Genomic DNA, 18,450 nt, shown 5'->3' with positions numbered 1-18,450 from the left:
CATTTAGCCTCTGTTTGAAAAATCTCCTAAGAAAAACTCCACCATATGGGAGCTTCTTCCAATGGTCAATAATTAGTACAGCCAGGATGTTCCTTTTGACAGCTGTTAGTTCTAGTCCTGCTCTCTCAGTCTATAAGGTATAAATCCACTTCCTCTTTTATGTATCAGCCTTTCAGATAGTTGGACTGCTGTCCCATCTTCCTTCAGTTGTCTCTTTTGCAAGCCAAACAGATTCTTTAGCTGTTCCTCGGAGAGCTTGATTCTAAACCCTTTATCATATTGGCAGCACTCCACTGAACTTAATTTGTCACTGTCTATTTTGAATTGTGATGCCCAGAAATGGGCATGATATGCCAAATGGAATGTGACCATGGCAGATAAATGGAAGTATTATTTCCCATTAACTGGACTCTGTGTTCCTGTGAAAGTACCCCAACACAGCATTTGCCTTTTTACTGCTACATTACATTCCTGGCTCACATTTAGCTTCTGGTCAACAAGAACACCTAGATCTTATTCACTTGTACTATTGCCAAGCCAGATCTCCCCCAGACTAAATTTTGCCCTAATGTTTCCTGTCCAGATGTAGTACTTTACGTTTCTCTCAAGTTCCATTCTATTTATTTCAGCTATCTCTTCAAGCCTGTCCAGTTCTTCTTTAATCTTCTTTCTTAGTCCTTGCTTACCGCCTTGTTTAGTAAACATTAAAAGTTACTATGGTGTTAAAAAAACACAGCTTTGTGACCAATCCTTGCATTTTGATCATGGTTCCTGTGGTCATGTGATCACCATTTGTCTGCTTCCAAAGTCGCTTGCGACAGAATTAAATGGAGGACGAGGAAGTAAAATTGCAAATAGCAGCCACACAATGGTTTCTTGAATGACTGAGGTGACTTGTTTAATGACAGAATGGAAGTGACCTCATAAGTCTATTGCTCTCATATGATTGCCAGTTTAATGACCGCAATTCTTAGCAATGGAATTGTCGGTGCCAATTACAGTTGCTAAGTGAGGAATACCAGTAAAGTAACAACTTCCCCTCCCAACGTGTTATCTGCAAGCTTGATAAGTCCCTCCAAATCCTTCAATCATGTTATGGTAACTGTGCTGAACCCACGACCTAGACACAGTTGTGTGGCATTTGACTCTTTCCAGGCTAAAATGGAGCTATTAATGAGCAGTGTTTGGATGTGGTCATTCACCCAATTTGAGTTCATCTAACAGTAGCATCATCCAGCCTGTATGTTACCATTTATTACAGAGATTATCAAGAGAGACTGTATAGAAAGCTTTGCTGAATTCCAGGTACCATATATCTACACCAGGGGTCTTCAAACTTGGCCCTTTTATGACTTGTGGACTTCAACTCCCAGGCACACTGGCTGAGGAATTCTGGGAGTTGAAGTCCACAAGTCATAAAAGGGCCAAGTTTGAAGACCCCCTGATCTACACAGTGTTTCTCAACCTCTGCTATTTTAGGACATGTAAACTTCAATTCCCAAAATTCTCCAACCAGGATATACTCTGAAGAATTCTGGGAGTTGAAGTCCACACATTTTAAAGTTGCTGAGGATGAGAAACACTGGTTTACAGTATTCTGATCTACTAAACTAGTAACTAGATTAAAAAAAAGAGGTAAGTTTAGTTTGGCAGAATTGATTGACTACAAACCATACCAAATCCTGTTAATTGTGGCATTCTTATTCAAGTGCTGACAAACATGCTGTTAAATAACCAGCCGAAGACTTTGCCCATGACACGCACCAAACTGACAGTTTTGTGGTTTCCTAAGTGCTCTGTTACAACAAGAACATTTGTTCTTTCTGGTCTTCTAGAAAGTTGAAGACATTTAGAAGACAACAAACTCAGGAAGGCTGTTACACAGGTACTGTACAAGTAAAAAGTAGGATTAAATAAAATTAAAAGTCAATGTTGCAATAGCTTGCAAATTGAGAAACAGAAGAAAATCAAATGATTTGTTATGAGTTTGAATAATTGTTGAAATCAACTTTAATGTCGGAGGGAAAGGACAGCAACTGCTTCATAAAATTTACATAAAAATGAAAGACATTTTGGGAACAGGTGATTTTTTTTTTTACAGGGGCACCTGAAGATCTCATTGTTAAGTTACATTTTTTTTTTACTAAATTAACCATAGTTGCCAGTTAAACATCTCCAAATTTTCTTAGCTAAGTACACAGACCCAATTGCCTATCATAATGCCTTAGACTATTAAATATAATGAAATAAATAATTCTGAATTTGCTGATGAGAATATGGGACAGATTTATAAATGAAGACAAGACGCATAAAGTCCATCTTTCCATCCCTTAATTTAAGGCATCAGTCATACAAAAATAGGATTATTTCAAAATGACCTGGATTTGTACATATCGAAGCACATGACTCAGAAATAGGTCGGAATCTGCTCTCCTTTTTGTAAGTCTCTGCCATTATTTTCTTACCGTTTGGTGGCCAATTCTAAATATGCTCAAGATTTAAGTTTATTGTTGTAAAAGCTGTGATATATTGAGTGTAAATTTCAAAGAGAGATTAGATTGGCAGAATTATAACGAAGCAACAGAAGTTGTTTGGAAGGTCTCCTTTAATGTTTTTCTTGCTTTGTAGAGGAAAACATAAAAAATACTGGGCTTGTTCACATGTACGTGTAACCTACTTAATTAAGCCTAATGGTGCATTCACACAAATTAAGTTTGCTTAATTTTTAATTTTAATAGAACTCAGTTTGTTCTGTTAGTTCATAATTCCTTTATCTGTGCAAACCCCAAAATGGATTAACTTGGTTACCAGATTAAACACCTCTGAGAAGACAATCCCAGATTTGGTAGAATGGGCTGGGCAACCAATAGCCCTTGTGTCACATGTAGTCTTTGTCATAATTTCATAAAGCCCTTGTTTAGAAGTTCAAACTCTCTTTGCAAACAGTCAATTTGGACGTTAGTATGGATAATAAATTCCTCCCCATTTCAGTATAAGGAGGAAGAAAATAGGGTGTAAGACACGAGATTGTGTGTGTGGGGGGGGGAGATGTGAAAAAGTGGAAGAATCAGTGGCGTCATCATTTTTAATTCTGCCCCAACAATATTCCTTTTAGTCTCAATCAACTTGGTACCAATGCAGCCCAGATTATTCTTGTGAGAATGAGAACTTCAACACCAGTGCAGCTTGTGTAAAGCCCAGAGAGGATATCCTGATAACCAGTAGAGAATGAAATTCCTTATCTCTCATTCCCCCTGCATTCTTCATAGTTCTAATGAGTCTGATTCTCAATAAGTGTGTTTATAGATTTACAGTGCATAGTGGAAAAGTGTGCTCTTTATCAAGTGATGGACTAAAATTGTTGCAGGAGTTAAAATTCTGACAGGAACTAAAAAAGTTTGCTATACTGTAAATGTCTCTTGGACTTGGAAAAGATTTTTTTTCTTCCACATTTAGCTCTGATCCCTGCCCAGAACTTTTGGGTGTCTATTAGCAGATCAGTATGAAATCAGTGACAGATTCTTTGAAAAAATACAAATCAAGGCAGAAAGGCATCTATCTGCTGAAAGGACAGGCCCTCTGTCATGAAGATGGCCTTGGAAGTATTTTCTGCTTGAGATTCATAGCTATAGGCAAACTTCTGAGAATGCATCCTAGTGATTAAATTTGACATTTTGCAATAGCATATTATATGTACTGGATATCCATGTGTGTTTATTTCAAATCAGGAATGAGCGAATCTGGTTTAGTGAGCATCTCTACAATTAATTATGTCTACTAGTGCAACTAGAAAAGCTCCATCTACATCCCATTAATTTTGATCCTGATTATGTGTATGAGTCAATCAAGGGGATTTTTGTATATTGTAATGACAAGGCTCCTGCATGCTGATCAACAATTCCACAAAAGAAAGGGCCCATGCACCATTTTCCTTCTGCAATTTCTTCTAAATATTTAAACTAGAAAAGATCAAGGTGAGGTTTACTGACAGGACAGCGAGTGAAATCCGTCATGAGAGCTTTGAGTTGCGATGAAGGGAGGTAAGAGAAAATGGGAAAAAAGACCACCCTTTTCCTCAACCTCCAGAACTCCAGAATATATCATATTTGAAAATGGAAATTTTGCAGTTTTTCTTTTCAAAATTCCAAACACACCCATTTCTATGAGAACACGGAATCCAGAACTATCTTCTAGGGGCAAAATTCTCACATGACAGAGTCATTACTAATGTAACATCAGAATTGCTTATTTGAATATTATTTGGAATGAACATATGATGCTAACTTTTGTGAAGTCAAATCATGAATCATATGGCACAGTACTGTCAGTTCTGGCCAGCAGCAGCATTCATCATTTCACAGAAGAGGCCTTCCCAGTTCCATACGGAGATGGATCTAGGAATCGGTCCAAAAGCATGCAAAAATCTATGCCCTCCCACTGAGCTTTAGCCCTTTTCCATGCACAAAAAGGAAGGAAGGCAGAAGACAAGGGGAAACTGTCATCTTAGCTCTCTTAATTTGGAACGTCTTTCTCTAAATGAGCAGATAATTCAGAATTGGGGGAAATATCTAAAGGAGAAATCCAGAAGCCTTTCTAGTTTTTAGCAATCTCACTGGGCATTTTCTAACAAATACAGACATGCACAACTTAAGAACCATGCGGAAGCAAAGTGACCACAGAGCTATTGTATTGCTGTTGCATTTCAAAACAAGACAAAGTTATGGCAACCCTGACCCATCAGTTAGAGAGGTGCAAAGTTTCTAATTGTTGAATAACACACTGGGCTTGCAATCTGATTGCTCAACAGCTCATGCCAAAATTAGAGTTGGAATAGAAGTTTTAACCGAGCAGTTCCTAGCAGGGAACATTCAGCAAAATTGACACATACCACACACCAAAACATAAAACACAGCTGGAAGAGGCACATATCAAGTGTACAACATCAAAATGTCTTACATCGTGAAAAGAAATGCAGGCAGCAGGTTGTATGAAGAATTAGCTATTCGGTGGACCATTTCTTGGATTGGTGTTTGCTCTTTTAGTCCTTAGTGTTGTACTTGTGTCTTCTTCTTTCTCTCCCATAGATCACAAACCCCGGTTGATGAGAACAGCATGGCGTGCAAGACGACACCACCAATTACAATAGTTACAGCAGCAGCTCTAGCTGAATGATCAGTCAGCGTGATTCGAGGAGTTTCAAGAGCTCGTGTCATCTTCATTCACATCGGGCAGTTCTGGGTCTTTAAGCCCTTCCCGGCTTCCTTGGTTTCTACACATCATCAAGAGGAAGAACATTTCATCACAAGATCAAGAAGCAATGTACAGTATAACAATCTGTGTTGTAAGTGATTTGCCTTCATACAAGAGATTAACTGCAGATGCACGTACATTATTGCTGGCTGAGGAATTGTGAGAATTGAAAACAACACATCATAAAAGTAGAGAAAGACTGGAGAAGCATCTATTGACATTTGGACAAGCATGTATTGACAAGTGCCGTTCAATAGAAAAGAATGTTATTTGAAACCAAGAGAACTAGAATCATCCTTTATTAATGTGCTCAACAGTGGCATATACACTTTGAATCCAGCCGGCTTAATGTTCAGTCCCAGACATCTCTGAGTATAGGAAAAACAGTGGTGCCAAAAAATCTGAGGAGTCAGTCACTACCTGCTGTATTTATATAACACATTTAATTCAGTTACCAAAATAATTTATTTTTTGGGACTCACACAATGTGCTGAACCACAAAGCTGTCAACTGATTTGGATTCACACAACACAGCAAGCCACGCACACAAACAAAATTAATAATGACTAATGCCAGCTACATTCAGCAACATTGTGAAAATGCAGCTGCTCAATTTTTATCTGACCAGATAAAGTGTGTTGTGAGAACACAGCCAGAATTAAAATAGTGAGCTCGATAGACTTAGTGGTATGTTCACACCTCAATGCCGTCAATGGTTTTAAAAGGAGAATGGAATATAACTATGGCAAGGGATCCATTAAAGTTTATCTTGGAAAAGCTATGGCATACAAGGGTTTTTATTTTCATCTTTCTGGGCTTCCGGGTTGTTGGACTAATTGGGCCTTTTCTTCCTGCACAGCTCTTCACATATTGATAGGAAACATACAAAGAAAGAACTGCTTCTTATTAAACACTCTCCCCAGCCACAGTGATAAATCCAGCCTTTGCACCAGATGGCTGACAAGCTCTGAAGGTGCTCTTGTGCAGTTAAAGAATGATGAAACAGTGGCTGACACAAGCAAATGCAGGGACTATCAACTTTCCTACATGATGTACAGACTCGGGCAGGAAGAACAGAAAAGTGTTATCTAATTGTATATCAGCCAAGCAACCTGTGAGACAGAGTATTAACAGGCAACATTCCAGGATGGATTGCCCCCTCCATCACCTCTTCAGCTTGCTAGTTTTTGAGAGTTTAAAATAGGGTTTTAGGGCTAATTATAGCTTCCATGTGTTGTGAGACTAAGGAGTTTTCATTGTCTTCTGACTGCTGATTGATGTTCATAGATGCACTCTCATAGTCTTGCCTATCTGTCCTATATAGTGGCTGTTACAGTCCTTACACTGTATGTTGTAGATAGAAAGAGCACTTAGTGCCCCATAGTGCTTTACTCTCTGGGCGTTTTACAATGTCAACACATTGCCCCCAACAATCTGGGTCCTCATTTTACCGACCTCAGAAGGATGGAAGGCAGAGTCAACCTTGAGCCAGTCAGGATTGAAATCCAGGCTGTGGGCAGAGTTAGCAATACTGCATTCTAACCACTGCACCATCAGGGCTCCTAAGCAGATCTTTCCTGTATTTTTCTTCCTGGGCTCCTGGGTTTTTAGGTTTGCTTAAGATTTGTTAATATGCAAAATGTATTATCATGCATATAATAATAGATACCAATCCCAGCAAAGCATTGGCAACTTGTTGGGCAGCCCTAAGAAAAAACAGAGCCACAGCTTATTTACCCTTGGCTACTACATTGCAAAGGCAAGACAAAAAAAAAGGTAGGCACAGTGTAAATTAGAACATGATGTTGCAATTGTTCTGATTAACTCATCTGGATGACCTTCTTATATGTATCCCGTCTTACTATGTGTGCATGCTAGCCATACTACCTTTGAGAGAAAGCCATGGAATAGAAACAACTTGGTTTACTGGGCCACACATCTCCCCCCTGTCATCACTCAGGATCAGCTTGCTGTAAATGATTTTTAAGACACTTTAAGCAGTTCACATGTATTGGGTGGTTGGTTCTTAATAGGTTTGATAGGGAATGCAGCTCACATGTAGACAGAGGGTTAGGGATACCACCACAATAGTTAGAAGATTTTTAGTGTTTCCAGGGCATCATTTTGAACAGATGGTTTGGTCTGCTTGCATAATCCAAGAGATATGTGGAACAGAGTTGTCTTCTTATCTCAGGTAGAAAAGCATATCACTGCCTAAAAAAATCAGCTGCTGCCAGTTTGCATAAAATATGCATATGTAAACAGATGTCACTTTGCAATAACTTTGCAAGTGATAAGTGTAGAGACGCAAGTAATCATGATTATTTCAGCTGAAATGAAAAACGTCTCAAATGAGCACAGCAAAAAGGGACCTAGAGTGACCATGTCGTACTAGAATTCAACATAACCTCAACAAACTAAGAAAGAAATTAGGAAGGATTCCATGGATGGAAATCCTAGAGGGAAAAACAACTTAAGATGCTTGGAAAACTATGAAAATGAGATTATTAAACCTCGATCAAACACAATACCACAGAGAAAGGAGAAAAAAAACAGACCTCAGATAAAACCAGCAGAGTTGCATCAAGAGTTCTCTGACAAACTGAGAGACAAAAATGACAAGTATAAAAAAAAGGAAAGAGGGGCTCATAACTAGAACAAAATATCAGCAAAGAGCTCAAATCTGCAAGAATAACAGAAAAAGGTTCTTTCAATCAGTAAGGAATAATAAGAAAGTCAAGGAAATGATAGGTCCACTAATGGGAGAAGATGGCAAGATGATGGTGGGTAGCAGGGAGAAAGCAGAATTGTTTAATTCCTTCTTTGCGTATGTCTTCACGCAAAAAGAAAAAAATAGTCCAACTTATCAAAAGCAGCACTGTGGGAGACAGAAAGAAAAACAGATCAAAATAGGCAAAAAAAGTTCTGGTTGTCACAATTCAAAAAAGATGCTGAAACCCTAGAAAGTGAGCAGAGAAGAAAGATGATAAGAGGTCTGGAGATTAAACCATATGGTGAAAGGTTAAGGAAACTAGGTATGTCTAGCCCAATGAAGAGAAGGATTAGGCGTGACATGATAGCTGTCTTTCCGTACTTGAGGGACAGTCAGGAGAAGAGAGGGTTGACTTATTCTCCAAAGCATCTAAGGACAGGATAAGAAGCAAGTGGACACTCATTAAAAGAGAGATCCTACCTGGAACTAAAGAGAAATTTCCTGACTGAGACCAACTAATAATGGGACAGCTTGCCTCCCAGAGTTGTAGGTGACCCATCGCTGGAGGTTTTCAAGAAAAAATGGATACTCATTTGTCTAGGATGATATAAGGATTCCAGTCTGGGGCAGCAGGTTGGACTAGAAGACCTCCAAGGTTTCTTCCAGCCCCATGGTTCTATGAGCAAGGAGGGACCATGAGCTGTTCACTGTTGTTGTCTAGGTGGCAACTGTGGTTGACCCTATTCAAAGACCTCATTCTGCCTTCTTACGCTTCTTTTAAAGCCAGTCTTGACAGCTTGTCCAAAAGAAGGTATTTTTAAACACCCATGACGTCCCCTTCATTGTGTGCTATTCTTGATAGAATAAGCTCTATGGCACCATTGCTGTTCCCTCCTGTCTAGCTCTGGAGCAGTGTTTCTCAACCTTGACAATTTTACGATATGTGGACTTCAACTCCCAGAGTGCTGTTGGGGAAATTCTGGAAGCTGAAGTCCACATCAAGTCCATCTTAAGGATATCAAGGTTGAGAAACACTGCTTTTAGGCAATAGGAATAAAATTGCAAATCCCACTGATCAATGGCACCAAAGCGGGGTTTTTTTGTAAGAAAGAAGGAATGAAAAGCGACAATGAAAAGAAAAATGACAACGGAGAACTCTTGTGAATGCCCATTAAAAGCCACATGGGAGAGGACATGCTCACTTGGCTCTAGAACTAAGTAACATGGTATAACACATACAGCACCACAAATTCACTGGGGGGATGGGGTGGGGGAAATAAAGGATTTCATTGCACAATGGGAGGAACACAGACATCAAGTTACCTTAAAGCTGGATGCAAATACACAGAGGGGCTTAACTGAAAACCGTGCCTGGAAGCAAAGAGCAAAATGAAAGAGAAGGGGATAAAACAATCAAATAATGAGACTGCATGCGAGAAATCTGGATGTCAAAATGCAGCAGAGCCAAACAAAACAAAACAAAACAACAAACTATTTTCATGGGAATGAGGGACAGAGTTTAAATAAATGTCTATGGATATTCTCAGTCATTCAGGTCATAGCTATCCCAAAGGTGCTTTTTCAAAAGGCAGCTGGACTTTGTTTTTCCTTGAAGATGTTTAGTTTCTCATCCAAGAAACTTCTTCAGTTCTGACTGAATGGTGGAGAATTGTTTATAAATCTTTCCATTCCCCACCATTCAGTCAGAACCGAGAAAGCTTCTTGGATGAGAAACAAAATGTCTTCAAGGAAAAAACAAAGCCCAGTTGCCTTTTGAAGAAAGCAACTTTAGAATTTAGATAGCATTTTGGAGTAATGGGAAGACAAAATAATAATTCCCTCAAAGAGGCAAAATTAATTCATGAAATTTGCTGTTTGCCACTGGCAGAGGTTGATTTATTTTATTCACCGGCTTGATTGATTTATATTCCCTCTTTCTTTCAGACACTCAAAGTACTGTATATTACTCCTATTTTTTCCACAAAAATCACATTCTAAGGTAGGCTGGGTTGAAAGTGGAAGGCCCAAAGCTTTCATGGCTGAAGGTGGATTAGAAAATGACTTTTCATGTTCTCAGACTAACACCTTAACCATTACTTAGAATCCTGCACGTTTTGGAGGTCTTATTCATTATAGTGGCTATAGTTTCATTTCTTATCAAGATGAGCCAGTATTATTTAAACCATGATCTACTGAAGCAGTAACAATTAGGCTGGTTATTACAAAATATCAAGCCATTTAGGTAGGAAATATATAAAACTCCAGATGCTGCTAAACTACAATTCCCAGCACTTCTCATCATTGATAAAGCTGAATGAGTCTGCTTGGAACTGTAGTTCAGCAACATCGGAGGGCTGCAAATTCCATTCATTGTTAATTTGGCATGGTTGGGAATCTAAAAGAGAAATCCTACTTACAATGGAGATTAGTCTTCATAAAATATGTGGATCCTAGATGTACTAGATCAGTGTTTCTCAACCTTGACAATTTTAAGGGCATGTGGACTTCAGCTCCCAGAATTCCACAGCCAGCAATGCTGGCTGTGGAATTCTGGGAGTTGAAGTCCACATGCCTTAAAATTGTCAAGGTTGAGAAACACTGTACTAGACCCTTTTGAATATATTCAAAAGGGTTCTAGCACATCTAAGATCCACATATACCATAGAACCTGCTTGTGAGGAAACCGAATCACAGAGGAAGTTGGCTAAGTACATCAATCAGAACAGAAAACTTATCTCCTCTTTGATTTCTTCTCCAAGGAATATGATTTTAAATTGCTTTTATATCTTGAAAACAAGGTATTGGTTTTCAGGGAAATTCTGATTTGTCACTTGTATCAAAGAATATAACCTCAGTTGGCTAAACACTTAATGCAAAATTTAAAGTAGCATTAAGCCTAAGGCACAGACTTTTTACATCAGTGATAATTCTGACAGGGGATTGTATGAATTAAAATCCAATACATCTGGAAAGACTGCTTTAAGCAATTCTAAGGAGAGGAGAAAGGAATATTTTTTTCATGCTAATTAAACAAATTGTGAAAATTGGAAAGCTTTTCTAATTACTTCTTCTCTTCATTTCCTGTTAGAGGAACATGAAAGCTATCATCCATCTTCCAACTAGCAACAAATGTTAATTTTCACATATTTCAAAGCCTCTTCAAGGGGGGAGAAAGGAGAGTTCAACTGGGGATTTGAAAACCAAAAAACTTTAGTTCATATTACTCACATTACTAGAATTCTACCTATTAAAGGGGAACACATGGCAAATTCAGCTGGGTCTGCTTTGAATGTTTGGGCAGAACAATAAAGCTGTAAATTTATCGCTATAATGGTTCCTCAAAGCTGTCATCCCTCTGCAGACCTTCTACTGTAGTCCCAAGAAAGTTGTCCTTTCTTCTTGAATACTTTGGAGGCCTTTAATTCTTTCCCAGAATGCCACAGATCCATTCATTTTAAAAATTCTGTCATTACTGAATCCACTGATCTTATTTATATTGCTGCCCTCTTACCGTAAAACTTAGGATGATGCACCTTTAAAACAGATTTGAGGAGGTCTTCTTGGATACTACTTATGCTTATAACTCCAAGAAAAATACTTGCCTGTTTTCTCTTCATTCTTCCTTGAGACTTTTTTGCTCAGCTCTTAATACTGCTTGGAAATCCACATCTCACTTCCACATTTTGCTCTTTTTTATCAAACCAGAAGCCACAGGAACCTCTGGTTTAATCCCTTTTTAAATCATGTTTGCTGCCAGAATGAAATCTAATTAAATAAACTAGGCTACTTGTTTTTATCCTTTTATTATTCTTGGTTTTCTTTACTCACTTTTTTTCCTGACCACCAAAATTTAAATTATAAACATGGAGCAGCAGAAACAGGTCTTGGGCTATAATTTCAGACCTCGTATGTCAACAGTGTTTGTAAGCAACTGTATAATACAATAATGACAACTATTCTTTGAAAAATCTCTTCCAGTTTCAAACAAATCTTTCTTTTGAGACCAGGGGTCTTCAAATTTGGCCCTTTTATGACTTGTGGACTTCATCTCCCAGAATTCCTCAGCCAGGCATGCTGGCTGAGGAATTCTGGGAGTTGAAGTCCACAAGTCATAAAAGGGCCAAGTTTGAAGACCCCTGTTTTAGACGGTTCCTGGATGTTTAGCTTCTCTAGCCAGGCTTCTTACCCTGGTCTGCAGACAAGCATTTCTCAAACTTGGCAAGACATGTGGATGTATGGACATGTTGGCTGAGGAATTTTGGAAATTGAAGTCCACAATGCCTTAAAATGCCAAACACTGCTCTAGAGCAGCAAAAAGCACATCTGTGCTTCCTCACCACGTAACAGTCATTTTAGTACACAAAGATCTCTTTCATTTCAACCATTTTTTAAAATAAATACAATAAATAAATCCTGAATATAGGATATATGAAGCTTGTTTTGAGGATTTTGTTTTGTTTTTATCCTTGAACAAATTGCTAAATAATGGCTTGGCTGCAAAGATGGGTTTTATCATAGCTCTATTTCCAGCATGCATCCAAAAATATTTACCATAAATTAAATTGTCAGGTTGCATCTTTACTTTTTTTTACTGAAAGGTGGTCAACAAAATTAATTAAAAGTTGGTAGGGCACATGGACAGGATTTGTTCTGAATGGCAGCAAACTCTAATATTTCCTTTTTCATTTCTAAAGAATGTTATATAATGTTAGGGCTGTCTGCTTTTCTAGAAGTATGAGTCATTATTTTAAACAGAAGATTGCTATTTTCCACTATATTAATATGTAGTTCTGATAGAAGAGAATATTTCAAGTTTGAGGTTCAACTATGGGGTCTTGGTGCTCTCTGAACTTGGTTGTTTTCTTGCAGATGTTTCATTACCACAACATCATTTGTGCTAGTTATGCAGTGGCTGATCATTTGGTATGGTTTCAGCACAAATTTAACTTTATTTGCAAATGCTAATAAATTGTGCTATGAACACGAAAGAAATTGACATGACTAACTTGAAAATGCAAGTATTAAGTATGGGTATAAAATCACATACATTAATAAGTCTCCTGGAGCTGACATAGATCTTTCCTCTCGCCTCGTTTGGGTCTCATATGGGTTGGCAAATGACCGTTTCCTCAGCATGGCCTTCACTAAAATCTTGGGCGTATGGAGAAAGAGAAGAATCAGAAGTACAGAAGTGATGCAGTTGAAAAAATGATGTAATTCTCAATCATTTTAGATAGCTTTTGGGAGCCTAGATTTTTAGTACTTCAAAGTTGTTTTCAAATTGCTTCAAATTACTCAAAATGAAACTTGTAACTGCTCCTTCGATTTCACATTAAAAACAAGGCTTGGTTTGTAGGTATCAGGGAGAACCAGCTACATTATAAAGGCAAACAAGGTAACTTTCAAGGTCACCAACATTTCAGGTTTATCTCATTCAGCTGAAGCACGATTTGTCTGCTCTCTGTCTGAAGATATTTGCAGAAAGAGCGTTACTGGTTTGAGTGGTACATAGCTTGGTCATTTGTGGTTTGAATGAAAACCTCTGCTCAATAGATATAGGAAGGGTATTGATTTCTAATGGCTACTCAGAATCACAAACAAAAATGTGTATTAATTCAGAGATTCTGAATACAGGTAGTCCTCGACTTACAACAGTTTGTTTCGTGATCAAAGTTACGACACTGAAAAAAGTGATTTATGACCATTTTTCAGTTACGACTGTTGCAGCAACCTCATGGTCATGTGATCAAAATTCAGACGCTTGGCAATTGACTCACATTTATGACGGTTGCAGTATCCTGGGATCATGTGAACAGCTTTTGCGACCTTCTGACAAGCAAAGTCAATGGGAAAGCCAAATTCACTTAATAGCCATGTGACTAACTTAACAATTGCAGTGATTCATTAACAATTGTGGGAAGAAAAGTCATAAAATAGGACAAAACTCACTTAACAACTGTTTTACATAGTAATGGAAATTTTGGGCTCATTTGTGCTTGTAAGTTGAGGACAACCTATAAAGACAGATAGGCCTGGCTTATTTGCAACATGATTATTCTACCCACTGTGATACTTGTTCACTTCCTTATCCCTGCTTAAATCCACGCGTTTTCATTTCAGATCAAACCATCTGCCCAGCCTCCTCTTACACTAAATGCTTCTGGTTCTACCTCCAGTTGCTTGTGCTACAGGAAAACGGGCTTCAGATATCTTCTGCAGTGCCATAAGTATGACATATTCCAAATTAACTTTGAACAAAAAGAAAATAAAATAACCCACCGAGCTCTGTGCAGCACTCCATCAACTACAAAAACAAAGAGGGAGAAGAGCAACTTTTAATACTTACCACAGCAGGTAAACTAGGAATTGTCTTGACTGAGTTCTTCACTTCCTCTTCAGTTACTTCTACTATGGTGCAATGGTCCTCCTCTAAAGGAAGAGGATGCTTGCCATACTTGGTGACCCAAGGGTGTTCCTGCAAAGAAACATAACCAGAGTGCATGATGCCTTATATCACAGCAGTCCTGGGAGTGTGAGTGGCAGCTGAATGTCTGCACAAGCTGTCTGCTCACACAAGTGGAGCTTTGTGTGTGAGAGGAGGGTGCTTGTGTACAAAGTTCCACTCACACAAGTGGCAGGCACTTGCACGCGAAGCTCCACTTGTGTGAATGGAGCTTCACAAAGCAGCGCAAGTGCCCCCCCCCACGCCTAAATGAATGGAGGCATGTGTGTGTGTGTGCCTGCCTGCCTGCCTGCTTGCTTGAGTGGAGCTTCACATGGATGTGCTTGCCCATTTTAACCGTGGCCTAGTTTCAAACAGGCTGTGGCCTGCTAGTGGGCCAGGGCCCAGGAGTGGGGGACCCCTGCCTTATCAGCTCTCTGTCAGATTATTCTTTCTTTGTGCAGAATTAATGAAAGGAGCCAGCTTGTATTTGGTTATGATCCTAAGAAATAACAGCCGTGGTTAAAAAGAACATAAAAACCTTCCAGGCAAGGCAACAAAGTAAACAAGAAAGCAAACCACCTTGCCTCTGAAGATGTCAGCCACAGTGGTCTGAAATTTCGGGAAATCTGATATCACTTAACCCTGAAGCCCAGTACTTCCCAATAGATATTGGCTGTAAAAACCTACAGCAAATCAAAACAAAACTTCAGCAACAGTTCTGAAATTGTCATGCTGTTTTATATTTGCATACTTTTGCATCAGGCTTGGAAAGAATCAGCCAGGGACACCTCTCTTGCAAACTTCCATTTGTTGCTATATGATCTCTCTGGGATCATAGTCCACTCTTTGAAAAAGCTGCTGTTAAACAACCCAAAATTATGACCTCCAAGGGGGGGCAGAGCAGAATCTACAAAAGACAGGCTTGTCAAAAGTCATACAATAAATTAATGGCTGAGCTTTATTATGTCTTACTCATGGGAACCCATTTAACTGAATTTTATCTGAAAGAACAGAGTGGAAAAAGAAGAGATGGCAATTCTTAGATTTTTTTTTTTTAAAAAAGAAGCTATAAAATCATCTGTTAATGTAAGATGGCAATTGTCACTCTTCCTGTTCTAGCAAATGGCTTAGGTAGCAAAGCTTTCAAGTTTTAAGATTATGACATTATTGGTCTCTAACCAGCTAAACTATGAAAAACATTACCAAGCAGAATCCAGATCCTTCTTTTTTTTATTTGATGGGATGATTATTTCAAGTTAGCAGTTCAGTAACAATTACTCTTAGCAAGATGGTCTGAATTTCTAAAGACTTCATTTCCATGTACAAATTATCTTTTGTTAAAGCTCAATCCATTTTGAAAGCTGATCCTAAGCAATCAGAGGAGAGCATGGTTTCTAGGACTGAATTGTGCTGATCTGCAATACAGGCAGTCCTCAACTTACAATCATTCATTTAGTGACTGTTCGAAGTTACAATGGCATTGAAAAAAGTGACTTATTCTTGACATATATCTTTGTCTAATCATTCCATACTGTACATATAAGAATAAATGTTATATATTTATATGCAGCTATACATTTCTGATAATCTTCCTCTATTTATATCCCTTCTATCGACTTCCTTCTTCTTTCCCTCCATTTGTAAAATTTATTCCAAATTAGGTAGTATTCTGTTTCCTCCTGGTTTTTTAATTCTTTAGACATCTTATCCAATTCTGAGCAATACAAAATTTTTCTTATTAGCGCGTCTCTGCTAGGCATTTCAGTTACTTTCCAATTTTGGACAAACAAAATTCTTGCCGCCGTTATCACATGTATAATTAAATATATATCATCTTTTATATTTATATTTTTTTATATTTTATATTTTTTTCTAATATTCCTAATAGTAGCATTTCTGGTTTATATTGGATTTTTTGACCCGTCATTTCTGTTATCCATTTCCAAGCCCTAAGCCAATAAACCTGTACTTCTTTACAAGCCCACCAAACGTGGAAAAAAGTACCCTTTTCCCTTTTGCACTTCCAGCAGAGTGGTGAGTAACCACTATACATTTTTGCGAGTCTAGCCGGTGGTAGATGCCATCTATAAAGCATCTTATAAAGATTTTCCTTATAAGTTGTCGCCAACTATGTTCAATGTTTTTTAACTTTTTTTCCTTTTGTATTTAATAATTTTTTTAAAAAAAAAGAAAAAAAAGAAAAAAGTGACTAATGACCATTTTTCAAACTTAGGACCGTTGCAGCATCCCCCACGTGATCAAAATTCAGATTTTTGATAACTGGTTCAAATTTATGACGGTTGCAGTGTCCCAGGGTTGTGTGATCACAACCTTTTGCAACCTTCTGACAAGCCAAGTCAAGGAGGAGGCCAGATTCAGTTCACAACCATGTTACTAAACAACTGCACAAATTCATTTAATAATTGTGGCAAGAAAGGTCATAAAATGGGGCAAAACTCACTTAACTCTTGCTTAGCCCCAGAAATTTAGGGCTCAATTGTTGTCTTAAGTCGAGGATTACTTGTATGTGGATGCTATGTGCCATTGCTTTTTGCAGCACAAAGACATGCAGAGTTACTATATAAACCCTTTCAAAGTTTAATATGCTGTTCCCCAATATTCTCTAGATGTATTGAACTACAGGTCCTAAAATTCTCAGTGGCTGGAAATTCTGGAAGTTATTGTAACTTAGGAAATTATAGGCTAGCCCAGGGGTCTTCAAACTTGGTCCTTTTATGACTTGTGGACTTCAATTCCCAGAATTCCTCAGCCAGGCTAGCACATCTTGAAGACACCCAGTTGGGGAAAGCTAGTGTAGTAGCACATAACTGATAAAAATACTAAATAAAATCTAACCCATCTATTCAATTACTGTGATATGGAACAGCTCAGAAAAAGCAACATTTCAACAATCCACTAAAGTTCATAATTGCTTACTTTAATTTCAGGAACAGTTATCCTTAATTCAGGGTTCTTTTCCAGCATCTTTAGAATCAGATCCTTTAGTTCCTCAGTGGTCTTGATCCTTGTGGAAGCAAATATAAAATATTTGGTCAGAACAATGTTTCTTAATCTTGGCATCTTTAAAATATGTGGACTTCAACTCCCAAATATAAAGTACAACTTACCAACCTTACTCCTTATCCAAGCACCGTTATTTGAATTTAAAAATCCTATAGTACATAAGGCTTTGCATGTAAACCCCTACCTGCCAAATCTAGCTATTTCAACTAGAGTGAAGCTGAGTGGCGAATGAATCGGCTTGCTTTCCAACAGGTGCAAAATTCTAACCACAGTTATGACCACAATTGAGACCAAAATTTATGTTGTTATGAGTGACAGTTGTTACGTGAATTTTCCCCCATTTTATGACCTTCCTTGCCACAGTTATTAAGTGAATCATTGAAGTTAGTATCATAGTTGTCAAGTGAATCTGGCTTCCCCATTTCACTTGCTTGTCATACGGTCACAAAAGGTGGTCACATCACTCCCAGGACAGTGCAACAGTTATAAATGCATGCCAGTTGCCAAGCATCTAAATTTTGATCGCATGATCATGGGGATGCTGCAACAGCCATAAGTGTCAAAAATGGTCATAAGTCACTGGTTTCAGTGCTGTTGTAGTGACCTTTGAACAGTCACTAAATGCACTGTTGTAAGTCAAAGACAAAAGTGGGTTGAGGGTATCCTTACACAAGAAAGGACTCTCCCAAATTGTCCCCTCCCAAATAGAGCGGCTAGGAATTATGAAAGTTGTAGTCCAACATATTTGGTCAGCAATACTAGGCTGGGGAAGGCTGCTTCAATTAACCAATAACAGAACAAAACAGAAATCCAGGAACTGAGCCAGCCAGAGGACAGTAGCAAGGCAAAGATGTAACAGCTGGTCAAGGATCTTCCAATAGCTCCATCTCTGCCAGTAAAGGCCAAACTGATGTCAAGAATGGAATCTTCTCCCACATTTTGCTGATTCACTAGACAGAATCTGTTACTATTTAGGGGTTTTCCCCCCCTGGAAACTAGGACTCTTGTGCCTTTTCCC

At 38.4% G+C, this 18,450-nt stretch overlaps 1 protein-coding gene across 2 annotated transcripts in view; it reads right to left on the bottom strand.

Moving 5' to 3' along the window:
• Nucleotides 1-1,982: 1,982 nt before the first annotated feature.
• The window catches only part of CAMKK1 (calcium/calmodulin dependent protein kinase kinase 1), a 125,605-nt gene continuing 109,137 nt past the window's right edge, over nucleotides 1,983-18,450 (bottom strand). The window contains exons 13-17 of one of the 2 annotated variants that reach the window (XM_039334657.1): nucleotides 17,346-17,433; nucleotides 14,310-14,438; nucleotides 13,011-13,114; nucleotides 9,287-9,334; nucleotides 1,983-5,269 (exon numbers count right to left, since the gene is read on the bottom strand). In XM_039334657.1, the coding sequence (XP_039190591.1) occupies nucleotides 5,197-5,269; nucleotides 9,287-9,334; nucleotides 13,011-13,114; nucleotides 14,310-14,438; nucleotides 17,346-17,433 (442 nt within the window). In that variant the 3' untranslated portion in view covers nucleotides 1,983-5,196. The remainder of the gene's footprint in view (nucleotides 5,270-9,286; nucleotides 9,335-13,010; nucleotides 13,115-14,309; nucleotides 14,439-17,345; nucleotides 17,434-18,450) is intronic. The other variant, XM_039334658.1, reaches the window with a different exon arrangement.

This window comes from Crotalus tigris, unplaced genomic scaffold (genome assembly GCF_016545835.1).
Source record: "Crotalus tigris isolate CLP2741 ecotype Arizona unplaced genomic scaffold, ASM1654583v1 scf7180000017632.1879674, whole genome shotgun sequence".
Classification (NCBI taxonomy): domain Eukaryota; kingdom Metazoa; phylum Chordata; class Lepidosauria; order Squamata; family Viperidae; genus Crotalus; species Crotalus tigris.
Note: the sequence above shows the minus strand (reverse complement) of the source record. Positions and strands in the feature narration are given on the sequence as shown.